This window comes from Neovison vison, chromosome 1, assembly GCF_020171115.1.
Source record: "Neovison vison isolate M4711 chromosome 1, ASM_NN_V1, whole genome shotgun sequence".
Taxonomy (NCBI): Eukaryota; Metazoa; Chordata; class Mammalia; order Carnivora; family Mustelidae; genus Neogale; species Neogale vison.
This window is the reverse complement of record NC_058091.1, coordinates 229,907,883-229,920,289: the sequence shown is the minus strand read 5'-3', so window position 1 is coordinate 229,920,289 and position 12,407 is coordinate 229,907,883. Positions and strand designations below refer to the sequence as shown.

Below are 12,407 nucleotides of genomic sequence, written 5' to 3'. Positions count from 1 at the left end.
GATAGGCATAAAAATAGACATTTCAGTATTTTTCTAATAGAAATATTGTATACCTCCTTTGAAGCAGCTGTTCTGTAGTATGGATATAAATTATGAAAACTATTTATCTACTGACCAGGGATCCTTCCCTGTGTGTCTCTCTCTTTTTTTTTTTTTACAAGTAGTGTTTGTGTGAGCCACCTGGGTGCCTCAGTTGGTTCAGTGTCCCAGCCCTTGATTTTGGCTCAGGTCATGATTTCAGGGTGGTGAGATCAAGACCCTTGTTGATTTTTGCGGTGAGCTAGTACCCATATGAACATCCTTGTATTTATATCCTTAAACATTTGTGTAAGTGTGTTTCTAAAACAGACTACTAGGAATGAAGTTGATTGGTCAAATGGCACACATAATTAAAATAATCAGATTCTGCCATGCTAGTACCCAAAGATACGTTTTCCAGTTCCCATTCTCACCAGTAGTCATTAAAATATTTCTAGTCAGACAGTTGATAGAAGAGAACAAGTCTTGTGCAGATAAGTGTACAAACCAGATGTTCTAATGATAGTAAAAGATGAGTTCTCTTTTAGGGAGATACAGCATATAGGCAATAAAAGAATAAAGATAAATTACCTACTTGTAGAAACTGTTAAGGCTGTAATAAAAGTTGAAACTTAATAGTAAAGTTGAAACTTAGTACCTTTTTGTTTTGTATTTGCCTTCAGTATTTTCTAGCAAAAGAAGGTTGGGCCACAGTTATTTAGAAAGTATTCTTATGACCCCAATACTGATAATGAATGATTTAGTGTTGTTATTTCTTCATCTGCAGACATAGTGTAAAAAGTGTTTTGGTGGTTTCTTCTTTGGTTCATGGAGGTACAGGGAGGACAGACTTGTCAAAACCATACCTCGACAAATTTTGGTCTTCTGCTGACTACTAACGGGAGAAAATAGAATAGAATTTAGGAACTAAGCCAAATAGAGCCAAGAAGAAGAGATCTAAAATTGGAATAAACTCTAGGAGGGTTGGTGAGGAACCCATGCTACATGAAGGGATTATCAGTGTTGACTACCTGAATGAATATTTCACGACACACACACACACACACACACACACACACACACACACACACATATACACAAACACACACACACGATATATATTATCTTTTTTAAAAACTTTATATTTAATGTTGCACATGCTAAAAAGGATTCCAAGTCAATAAAAAGAGGACATAACCATTTTAATTTAAATTCTTACCTTGAGTTTTCTTTCTGCTTTGTATAGTGTAAGTGTTCTACAGGTACACATTAATACATTGTTTTTTTGAGGTAGCAAAGGTAATGTCTTTTAGATTTTGGGTTTTATTTCTCTGAAAATGGAGTGGTATTTCTTCTCTGTGGCTTCAGATTTCCTATAAACTTTGTGATTCTTAAGTTGTGTGCATATTAAGTACTTAACATTGGATGAATTTAATGAAGCAGGTGTCAGTGATGATACAGTTTTCAAGGATGACAATTCTTAGTTCATATATGTAAGCTAAAATATAAAATGAAAAATACATGAAACATAAAATATTACGAACTTAGTTTTGTTGTCAAGTTTCAGTATATCATCACCATAGGATAGCTTGAACGTTAAGGGTGGGGGATAGTTGTTGAAAGCATCAAATGAGTGCCAAAGAAATTCAAGGGAGTTTGGGCTGATCTCCTGACTTTAGTACCAGTCAGAGTAATTGAGAGCTAAATCTTTAAAGTTGAGACATTACTAGGACAATGGGGGTGTAAAATGGATATTTAGAGTTAAATACATATCTGGTTTGTTTAGGGCCAGTGAGGGAGGTATCTTGAGGGAGTGTGTAGTCCTTAATGGAATTAGAATGAAATTGAAGAGCCAGGGCCTTTGAGATCTATTCAAGCTTCTTCATTGCTTGAGATGAAGAAATAGCGCAGAGAAGTGGCTTCTGTACCTGTTTGTGATAGAGTAGGAATTTTGACTCAAGTCCTCTGCTTCTAAACCTATGCTTTTTCAAATGTAAGAAATGTGAATTTGTGGTCATTGGTGTTAAGGAGTTTGTTCTTTAGGAAGTGGAAAGCAATTGGAAACACTCAGCAGAGTATTACGAAAGTGTAAGGTGGTATATGGGTGACTTGGTAATAGTTTGAAAAAGCAAAGGTGTCCAGATCACTGTCACAGTATATTACTAACTGTGGAGCAAAGTATTTGTTTTGAAAGCTATTCCAGAAAGTTAACAGTTATACTCACTGGAAGGGAGGGGAAATGTGTGAGATTGGACATTTAGGAATGCTTGTCTTTTATACAATTTGAAATAATTTGTTTTATTTGCATTATTGTTTAGTTAACTTGCCGTTAGCTAAAGGATCTAGCAAAAGCAGTTAGATTCTTTTACCTATCTAGATCTGTAGGCTCTGAACTAGGTGACATTGGGAATGGAAATGCCATTCCATAAGAAGCCATCTGAGTTGAAGAGTGAAGACACTGTTGGAAAAAAAAGTGTTAAACGATTAAAAAGAATGAGAGAAATAGTATAATTGACAGTGATTTTGTGACATTTTGGTCTAGAGGGTTTGGTGCAATATAAACTAACTTGGAAGGAGGAAACCAGAATTCTCTTTGCTTCTTTGCCATCAAGTAAGCCAGTTATTTTACTTGTATTGTCTTGATTCTTTATATGTAAAATATGGACGTTATGTGAAATTTTATACAGATTCTCTGAGCACTGATATTCTGTGAGATTATTTGAAAAGGTACAAGACCTTAGTTGCAGGCTCAAGTTGAAAGATGAGTAGGTATGAATAGAATAACAAATACGTAAAAGAGATAATTGGTTTTTTAAAGATTTTATTTATTTATTTGACACAGAGAGTGAGGTCACAAGTAGGCAGAGAGGCAGGCAGTGGGAGGGGGTGGGAGAAGCAGGCTCCCTGCTGAGCAGAGAGCCAGATGTGGGGCTCTATCCCAGGACCCTGAGATCATGATCTGAGCCAGTGGCAGAGGCTTAACCCACTGAGCCACCCAGGTGCCCCTCAAAGGTGCCCCTTATTTATTTATTTGAAGAGAGATAATTATTAAAAAACTAATACAGACAGACTAATACAATATATGTAGCTGTATAAGAAACAAACTTTGAAATAGTTAAGTCAAATGCATCAGCTGTGACTATGATTTTCATATTTGTCTGACTGGAGAAAAGTCATTGGTCCCTGCTAATGATTTTTTTTTTTTCTTAGACTCTCTGTGCCTAAGATGGAGGTATTCTCTTAAAAATTGGAAAGAAAACAGAATAGCCATATTATTTATTTCATTTACTTAGATCCTGGTTAAGAGCTTTTAAAAAAGCGGTCTTTCTGTTACTGTAGAACACAATGCCCCTTTCACATTGAAATATGTGTTGAGGTTGATGACTGGCATACACCTGAGAGGTAATATCAACAGGTAAATACACTGTAAAATGTAAGGTGGGGATAAGAGAGCTCAATTGTTCAAAGCAAAAAACGTAATGTGGGGGCACCTAGGAAGCTCAGTGGGTTAAAGCCTCTGCCTTCTGTTCTGGTCATGATCCCAGGGTCCTGGGATTGAGCCCTGCCTCAGGCTCTCTCCTCAGCAGGGAGCCTGCTTTCCCCCCTCTCTCTGCCTGCCTCTGTCTACTTGTGATCTCTGTCTGTCAAATAAATAAATAAAATCGTAAAAAAAAAAAAAGAGTAGCTAAGAATATGATAGACTGTGGGGATATTAAAGAAAACCAGGAGGAATATTGCTTTTACTTTTAGTTTACGTTTTTAGCAGTTTTTTATTTTAGTTTCTGAGCTAGAGACCCTTCTGCAAATTTCTAGCCTGGAGAACCTTTGACAAAGTTTAAAGCAGTTGCACAGTTCATTCTAAATCTTTTTTTTAAAGATTTTATTTATTTATTTGTCAGAGACAGAGGGAGAGAGAGCGAGTGAGCACAGGCAGACAGAGAGGCAGGCAGAGGCAGAGGGAGAAGCAGGCTCCCTGCCGAGCAAGGAGCCCGATGCGGGACTCGATCCCAGAACCCTGGGATCATGACCCAAGCCGAAGGCAGCGGCTCAACCCACTGAGCCACTCAGGCGTAACACAGTTTATTGGGCTTTAATCTTAGTTGCTCATTTTCAGAAAGATTGAAAGCATAGAGTAAAAAAGTGTTTTTATGTGTCTCAAGGACTTTTTATAATGGATGTTGGATGGTGTTTTCTTGCACACAGTGTAAATGGTATTATCCTACTTGGGTGATGCTCTAAATTAAATTCACCTATTTCCCTACCTTTTCAGATTGTTAAAGGAGATGGGCTGGCAAGAAGACAGTGAGAATGATGAAACATGTGCTCCCTTAACTGAGGATGAAATGAGAGAATTCCAAGTTATTAGTGAACAGGTGAGAAGACCTGTATCATACAAGTTCACTTTACATTGCCTTTCCTTAATCAGAACAACATATTAAGCATTTTTTTAAGGGAAGGGAGGTTTTATACCTTTCTATTTGGGAATTTATTAGACACCACAGTATATGTCGGAATTGCCTTTGTTTTAAACCAGTCTGCAATGCTTAGGAATTAATATAAATAATATGTCTGTGATTTGTCATGTTTCTGACTTTTTTTTTTTTTTTAAAATAATGTGGGGATAAGTAAAAAGCATCAGTAGCTTTCCAAGTATTGCTTCACCTTTTATCCTTCTCCTTGCATAAGAATATTTCAAGTTCTGAAACATCTTTTTGTTTCCATAGTCTCCTTTTTGAAAGAGTATTAGGAAATGTTTGATAGAATTGGAATTGCTGGATCATGTGGTCATCTGTGTTTAACTTTTTGAGGAACCACCCATAACCATTTTTCCACAGAAGCTGCACCATTTTAAATTCCCACCAGTGATGCTCAAGAATTTATCTTATCTTACCTTACCTTACCTTACCTTACCTTATTTTATCTGTTGATAGGAGCTATACTAATGATTGCCAAGTAGGTATCTCACTGTGGTTTTAATTTGCACTTCAATATTGGTTAATAGTGATGTTGAGAATCTTTGCTTGTACTTACTGGCCATTTGTGTACCTCTTTGGAGAAATATTTATTCAGGTACTTTGACCATTTTTAATCAGGTTCTTGTGGAGTTGTGGTATTTCTTTATACATTGTGGATTTTAACTCCTGTTTCTACATGATTTACAAATACTTTTTCACATTCCATAGATAGTCTTTTTACTCTCTTGATTATATTCTTTGATGCATAAAAGTTTTAAATTTTTGATGGGGTCCTGTTTACCGATTTTCTTTTTTAGTTCCCCCTACTTTCACTGTCTTATTACAGAAATCCATACCAAACTGAATGTCCTGAAGCTTTTCCCGTTTTCTTTTTTTTTTTTTTTAAGATTTTATTTATTTGATAGGCAGAGAGAGAGAGGAGGAAACAGGCTCCCCGCTAAGCAGAGAGCCCGATGTGGGGCTCGATCCCAGGACTCTGAGATCATGACGTGATCCGAAGGCAGAGGCTTTAACTTACTGAGCCACCCAGGCGCCCCCTCCCCTTTGTTTTCTTAAATCTGTGATAGTTAGTTTTGATTCTTAGATTTAAGTCTTTGATCCATTTGTGTTAGTTTTGTTTGTGTTGTAAGGATCTGCCTTCATTCTTGTGGATGTATCTGTCAAAACTTTGTCAAAAATCATTTGAGTATGCAGTTTCTCCTTGAAGAACACAGATTTCAGTTGCATGAGTCTACTTAGATGCTGATATTTTACAGTACTGTACATGTATTATCTCTTATAATTGTCTTAACATTTTCACTTTTTACCTTTAAGAATGCTGTATATAATAAATATAATATAGAAAATATATATTAGTATATTAGTTGCTTTCTGTTATCTATAAGGCTTCCTAGTCAACAGCAGACTTGTTAGTAGTTAAGTTTTGGGAAGTCCAAAGTACTGCATGGATTTTTGACTGCATGGAGTGGAGGGGGCATGTTGGTGCCCCTAACCCTTGTATTGTTCAGGGATCAACCATATATGAAAGGGTTTGTTTCTGGGCTTTGTATTCCACTGGTCTTTTCTGTGTGATTTATTTTTTACTTTTATTTTTTTGGCCAGTACCACAATGTCTTGATGATTTCACCTCTGAAATAAGTTTAGAAACCAGGAAGCATGAAAGTTCCAATTTAGTTGTTGTTGTTGTTGTTGTTGTTATTTTTTTTTTTTTTAAGATTTTATTTATTTGACAGACAGAGATCACAAGTAGGCAGAGAAGCAGGCAGAGAGAGAGGAGGAAGCAGGCTCCCTGCTGAGCAGAGATCCTGATTCGGGGCTTGATCCCAGGACTCTGGGATCATGACCTGAGCTGAAGGCAGAGGCTTTAACCCACTGAGCCACCCAGGTGCCCCTTAGTTGTTGTTTTTAAAGATTATTTTGGCTATTTGGAAACCCTTGAAATTTCCATATGAATTTTAGGATTGGTTTTTCTACTTCTGCAGAAAATACCTTTGAGATTTTGGTAGGGATTGCATTTATTCTGTGGATTGCTTTGGATGTAATAGTCACAGTCAAGGAGTATGGACTGTCTTTACATATGTTGGTGTTCTTTAAATATTTGCAGCAGTGATTTATAGTTTGCATTGTAGAAATTTTTGGCCTTTTTTGGTTGTTTATTCCTTATATTTATTTCTAAGTGTTTATTCTTTTTAATACAGTGATAAATAGAATTGTTTTCTTCTTTCCTTTTCGGATTATTCATTGTTAAGGAAGCACAACTGACTTTTGTGTGTTGATCATCAGTGTGCAACTTTGCTGTATTTGTTCTTAATTCTTATGTGGAATCTTCAAGGTGTTCTACGTATTAAGGTCATGTCATCTGTAAACAGATAATTTTACTTCTTCTCCAATTTCACATTTCTTCCTTCCCAGCTTAAATTTTATATTCAGAAGTTCTTAGTGCCTCATGTTATTTTTCATAACATGGTTGTGAAGTTAATGATGTGTAGTAGTTTTAAGGTGTTTTTTTTTTTTTTTTTTTTAAGATTTTATTTTATTTATTTGAGAGAGAGAGACAGTGAGAGAGAGCATGAGCGAGGAGAAGGTCAGAGGGAGAAGCAGACTCCCCATGGAGCGGGGAGCCTGATGTGGGACTCGATCCCGGGACTCCAGGATCACGCCCTGAGCCGGAGGCAGTCGTTTAACCAACTGCGCCACCCAGGCGTCCCGGTGTTTTTTTTTTTTTTGTCTTGTGTTTTATACTTAATATTTTACATAAAAACGTTGACTTTAAGTACACAGTGGGATGAGTTTTGACAGATGACAGATGTATAACAATCATCCCCCCTGGCATTCAATTCTTCTACTCCCAGCTATAGTCCTTGACAGACATTGATTTGTTTTTGTCACCATAATATGTCTCTGGAATGTTTCAGTAATTGGACCAAGTACTGTGTAGTTTTAGATTTGGCTGCTTTTATGCTTTTGAAACTCATCCATGTTTGGTGAATAGTAGTTTACTGTATGGATTTATCAGTTTGTGAATCTGTTTAAACACTTCTGAATCTGGTGAAAGCCATCAAGAGAAAGCCACCAGGTACCATTACCATAAGGCAGTAGTTCCAAAGAACATCAACATTTATCTGACAAAGAGAGTTGGCTTTCACCTTCATGATAACTGGGCAGGTAGATAAAATCCTACAGAGTCATACAAAAATTTTGTGCATTCTGTATATTGGAAAACAGTGGTATATAAGTATAATGTCCAGATTATTTTAAACTAATGACATGGATATGTTCATATTAATGAACCATTTGACAAAAGTACCTGAAAAATCATTAGGGCTTAATGCTATTTATTAAAGGATTTATATTTTAAATGTTAACAGAGGAGACTCTGATTTCAAACTCTGTTTTTTAAATTTTGCCGAAGATATTATAGACTTTGACATAGATGAGGTCCTTCATAGAGTAACATTTTAATGTGGCTAGAGGGATTTCCATGTAAAGCAGAATGTGATTTCAAAATATTTAAGGTGAGAGCAGGAGAGTGAGTCAGTGTGTTGGAGGTATTTCTGTGTGTGTGTGTGTGTGTGTGTGTGTGTGTTTAAGGGATGTGAAACAGTCATTTGTACATCATGGAATAAAGATGTAGTATAGGGTATACATTGGAAGGGTAGTTTGGAAGATCAGAATCAGATTGATTAGTTGGGAATATAATAATTAGAGGAGGGAGAAATGATAGTAAAATACGGTCTTGATGAGACTGAGATCTGAAATAGAATCAGTAGGATTTTGAAAATTTTAAGCTCTGGACTGTTAATTGTATTGTTATAAACAAAAATACAGGAGGAGCTAGTTTTTAGGAGGCTTTTAAAAAGAACATGCTAAGTTAGATATTTGTGGGGACAGTGCAGACATTTAGAGAAAAAAAAATAGTTTTTTTTTTGTTTTTTTAAAGATTTTATTGATTACAGAGTCCACACGATGTGGGGAGAGGGAAAGGGACAAGCAGACTCCATGCTGCACATGGAGCCCTATAGGGAGTTCCATCCTAGCACCCTGAGATCATAACCTAAGCTGAAGTCAGACTCTTAACTGACTGAGCACCCAGGTGCCTCCTCCCCCTTCTTTAAAATCAGTAAGTTCTGGGGCACCTGGGTGGCTCAGTGGGTTGGAGCCTCTGCCTTCGGCTTGGGTCATGATTCCAGTGTCCTGGAATGGAGCCCTGCATCGGGCTCTCTGCTCAGTGGGGAGCCTGCTTTCTCCTCTCTCTCTGCCTGCCTCTCTGCCTACTTGTGATCTGTCAAATAAATGAAAATCTTTTTAAAAAATTAATAAAAAATAAAATCAGTAAGTTCTCCAGCTCATTTCGGGCTGTGGAAAGATGAGATAGCGTTGATGATAAGTATGTGAAAAGCAAGGATAGAACTTTAGGGGGGGTGGTAAAGGTGTACCTTTAAGAAAAGGTCAGGTTGTGTTTGTACTCAGCGCAGTGACTGAGAACACCAGGGGATGCATACATGCGCTTTGGTTTTTCTTAGTAAAGGTGGTATGAGGTCATTTATTCAAAGTGAGGGGGAGGTAGCTTAAACTGTACAATTTAGAAAAGGAAATCTGCTATGGAAAATAGAGAATAGGAATAGGAAGGGCAAAAGGAAAATTGAGGGCTAAGACTCTGGACTTGTTATTACTTGTTTGTGAAAGTCTGTAACAAAATTAGCTGTGATGTAAGCAGCTTTTTTTCATTTGGATCATAACCTAACACTCAAGATTTTTTTTTTTTTTTTTTGAGGGAATGTATTTATTTTTTATTTTTTTATAGCTAATATTATATAAGTTTTTTTTCCCAATTTATTTATTTTCAGAAAAACAATATTCATTATTTTTTCACCACACCCAGTGCTCCATGCAAGCTGTGCCCTCTATAATACCCACCACCTGGTACCCCAACCTCCCACCCCCCCCACAACACTCAAGATTTATTGATTTAAAAAAAAAAAAAAAAAAGAGAGAAAACCCTGTAGAATGTGAAGCTTCTAGACAGGTCCAGATAGTAATATGGGGTGGATTTGGTCTTATAGAAGGTTGTATTTAGAGATTTTGGTGTAAATTACTAGAGACTCATTTTTCATGAAAGAAACTCAAAGGACTGCAGTTATTAGAGATTACAATGTTACCATTACTAATGTAACTTAGTTTTGTGTCTTTAAATTGTTTCTAATTTGGATTAGCACCCCCCCCAATTTGTGATCTTTGGGCCCAGTTCTTATTTACTACCATCTGACCCCTTTAGTTCTGATTTCTCATTTTCAGAAATGGAAGACTATTTTTTCCCCAGTATTAGAATCTCTGCGGTTAAGCAAAGGCTGTATTTGATTTTGTTATTTTGTGGACATAACTTGAATACTTGCCTACTGGAATGGTTTGTATTCTACTTATTCTGTAGTGTGTGAAAAAAGCAGTTGGTGGGGTGTGTTAATAGTTCAGTTTGGTCAGAATAATAATAACAGCTGAATTTTAACAGCTGCTAATTTTATTCTAGTTAGCACTGAAGGTATTTGGTACAACTTTCACTTAAAGAAATGAAAATTTGGAAAGGATTATTTAGTACCTTAACAAGTGATAGGATTATGTCCACACCTACTCTGTCTGGATTGACAATTTATGCTCTTTTCACTATGCTAATAATAAACATTAATTTTATTTATCTACTTTCTGGTTTGGTAGGTGTTAATTGTGGTTCTCTAAAAGGTAAGGATTTATTCCCAGGGAATAATTTGTTAGAACAGTTGAATCAATTACTGTATTTAACTAGTTTTCTAGAAATGAATATCATCTGGAATTTTCAGGGTAGAAGACAATTTTTTTAATGTAGTCATGGTTACATTGAATTATTACAGTATTCTTAATTGATAAGTAACCCCTGGAGGAGGATAGATTATGTATTTAATATATTTATTTTTGATCTTTTAGTTACAGAAGAATGGTCTGAGGAAAAATGGTATTTTGAAAAATGGCCTGATCTGTGACTTCAAGTTTGGACCCTGGAAAAACAGCACTTTCAAACCCACTATTGAGAATGATGACACAGAGACAAGTAGCAGTGACACATCAGATGATGATGATGTGTGAAGGATTTCCTAACAGCTTTAGAAATTTTAGTGTGATACATCTCTCATACAGTTTGGGGTGAATTGTAAAAATGAAGAACTATAATTTATGTAGTAAAGTACCCCATTAGAAGATGATTTTTTTGAGGGACTTCACTATGAAGAAAACCAAGAATGTTGTGTTGGGCTGTGTTGAACATTATTTCTTTGTAAATGAATGTTGTAGAAATGAGGACTTTGGTTGATCCAACATTGACTTTCTTCATCACTGCAGCATTTCTCTGACTAGCAATGTGACGATGTAACAAATGAGATTTTCTCATTTAATAATAAAAAATTGTGTAATGTTTTGCAAAGCTTCTGTCTTAAAATGTCCAGGTCTTAAGAAAAAAGGCAGCTTACACTGTTTTGCTTGCAGAGTCATATCTCTTTCGTACAATGGAAATCCTCAAGTTCACTTTGTCCCCCCCCCCAAAGGACAATGTAGCATGTTGGCTAAAACTGGAGCAAAGTGCACTAAAACATTAATTTCCTGAACTCAAGTGTTGTACTAGTCACCTTTTAAAACATAAATTGCTCTTTAGCCATGTGTAGTTCGGTAAACGTTACAGGAAAGACTTGACACACTTTCTTCCAAATTTTAAGAGGTGATTTTCAAGAACTTTATTTGGGTATGTTTTCAGACCAGGACTTTCAGAGATGATGGAAGAGTCTTGTGGGAATACTTATTTTGATAAATTATTACACATGCAGAAAAACTGATCACACTGACTGGATCTGTCCACACATGGAAAATAAACTGGATTTTCAGAATATTGTTGTTCTCTCTAGTGTTCAAGGTTTTGGTTTCTAAAAGCAAAATGCTTTATTTACTTATTAAAACAAAGTTATACTTTCTTTATTAAAGATAGTGATTACTTTCTTAGTTTACAAAAAGAAAGTTATGGAAAATATTCTTTTTATTATCAAATGCTTAACAAGTTTATTAAATGAATGAATGTTGTTAAATAGTCACTTTATTATTCACTTGCATATTTTAGAATCATTACTGTTTCATTGCTGACTGGAAGAGTAATTTAGCTCTGTATATTTGTATTTTGCTGTTTCTTGTTTTGTTTACTTGCATTTGCTTATAGCTTTCCTCATCCCATTTCTGTCCATGTTTAAATATATGCTGATTGTAAAGGGTTTAATCTCAGCAAGAATGTAGGTTTTCTATTAGATTAAGCTAATCGTCAGTTTTTTCTTTTAAATTGTATTTTCTCAGAAGGCTGCAGTGGTTTTGCTGTTTCTACCTCAAGGTCCTGCCCAAACTTCCCAGCTTTCAAGAGAAGCCAGATTTTTTTGTTCACACTGAGACTGGTGGTGATGGGGAAATTAAAAACAAACAAAAACCAAAAGCACAGTTTTATCCCCACAAAACTAAGGATGAGTTAGAGTGGTTAACAAAGTATTAAATAGATCTTAAAATTATCTTTTTAAATAGATTCTTAAAATACACCACAATGCAATCTAATCATCTAGTGTTAAATGTACTGTCACATCCCAAGTATGCTTTGACAAAACTCTGTCAGTATCACATAACGAAATGTTTGGGGGACTCTTAGATTGCACTGTTTGGTTAACAGACTAATGAAATCTATCAGATGTAAAATGTATTTGCTAACATAAGCTAAAAAGGGACCTGAGAAATGTGGTTTACATTAAAAATCTAACTGTTTCTACTGAAGAGCTTTCAGAAAAGATTTCTTAAGAAAATTTTTCTGGCATCTTTTGCTTTACATTCAGATACATTTTTTTTATCTTAATTCTTATCAGTTAA

General features: G+C 35.7%; 1 protein-coding gene across 3 annotated transcripts in view; it reads left to right on the top strand.

The window, feature by feature from the left end:
• The window catches only part of GPBP1 (GC-rich promoter binding protein 1), a 77,193-nt gene extending 65,795 nt beyond the window's left edge, over nt 1-11,398 (top strand). For all 3 annotated transcript variants that reach the window (XM_044224442.1, XM_044224435.1, XM_044224451.1), the window contains 2 exons: nt 4,289-4,391; nt 10,449-11,398. In XM_044224442.1, the coding sequence (XP_044080377.1) occupies nt 4,289-4,391; nt 10,449-10,607 (262 nt within the window). In that variant the 3' untranslated portion in view covers nt 10,608-11,398. The remainder of the gene's footprint in view (nt 1-4,288; nt 4,392-10,448) is intronic.
• Nucleotides 11,399-12,407: the final 1,009 nt, after the last annotated feature.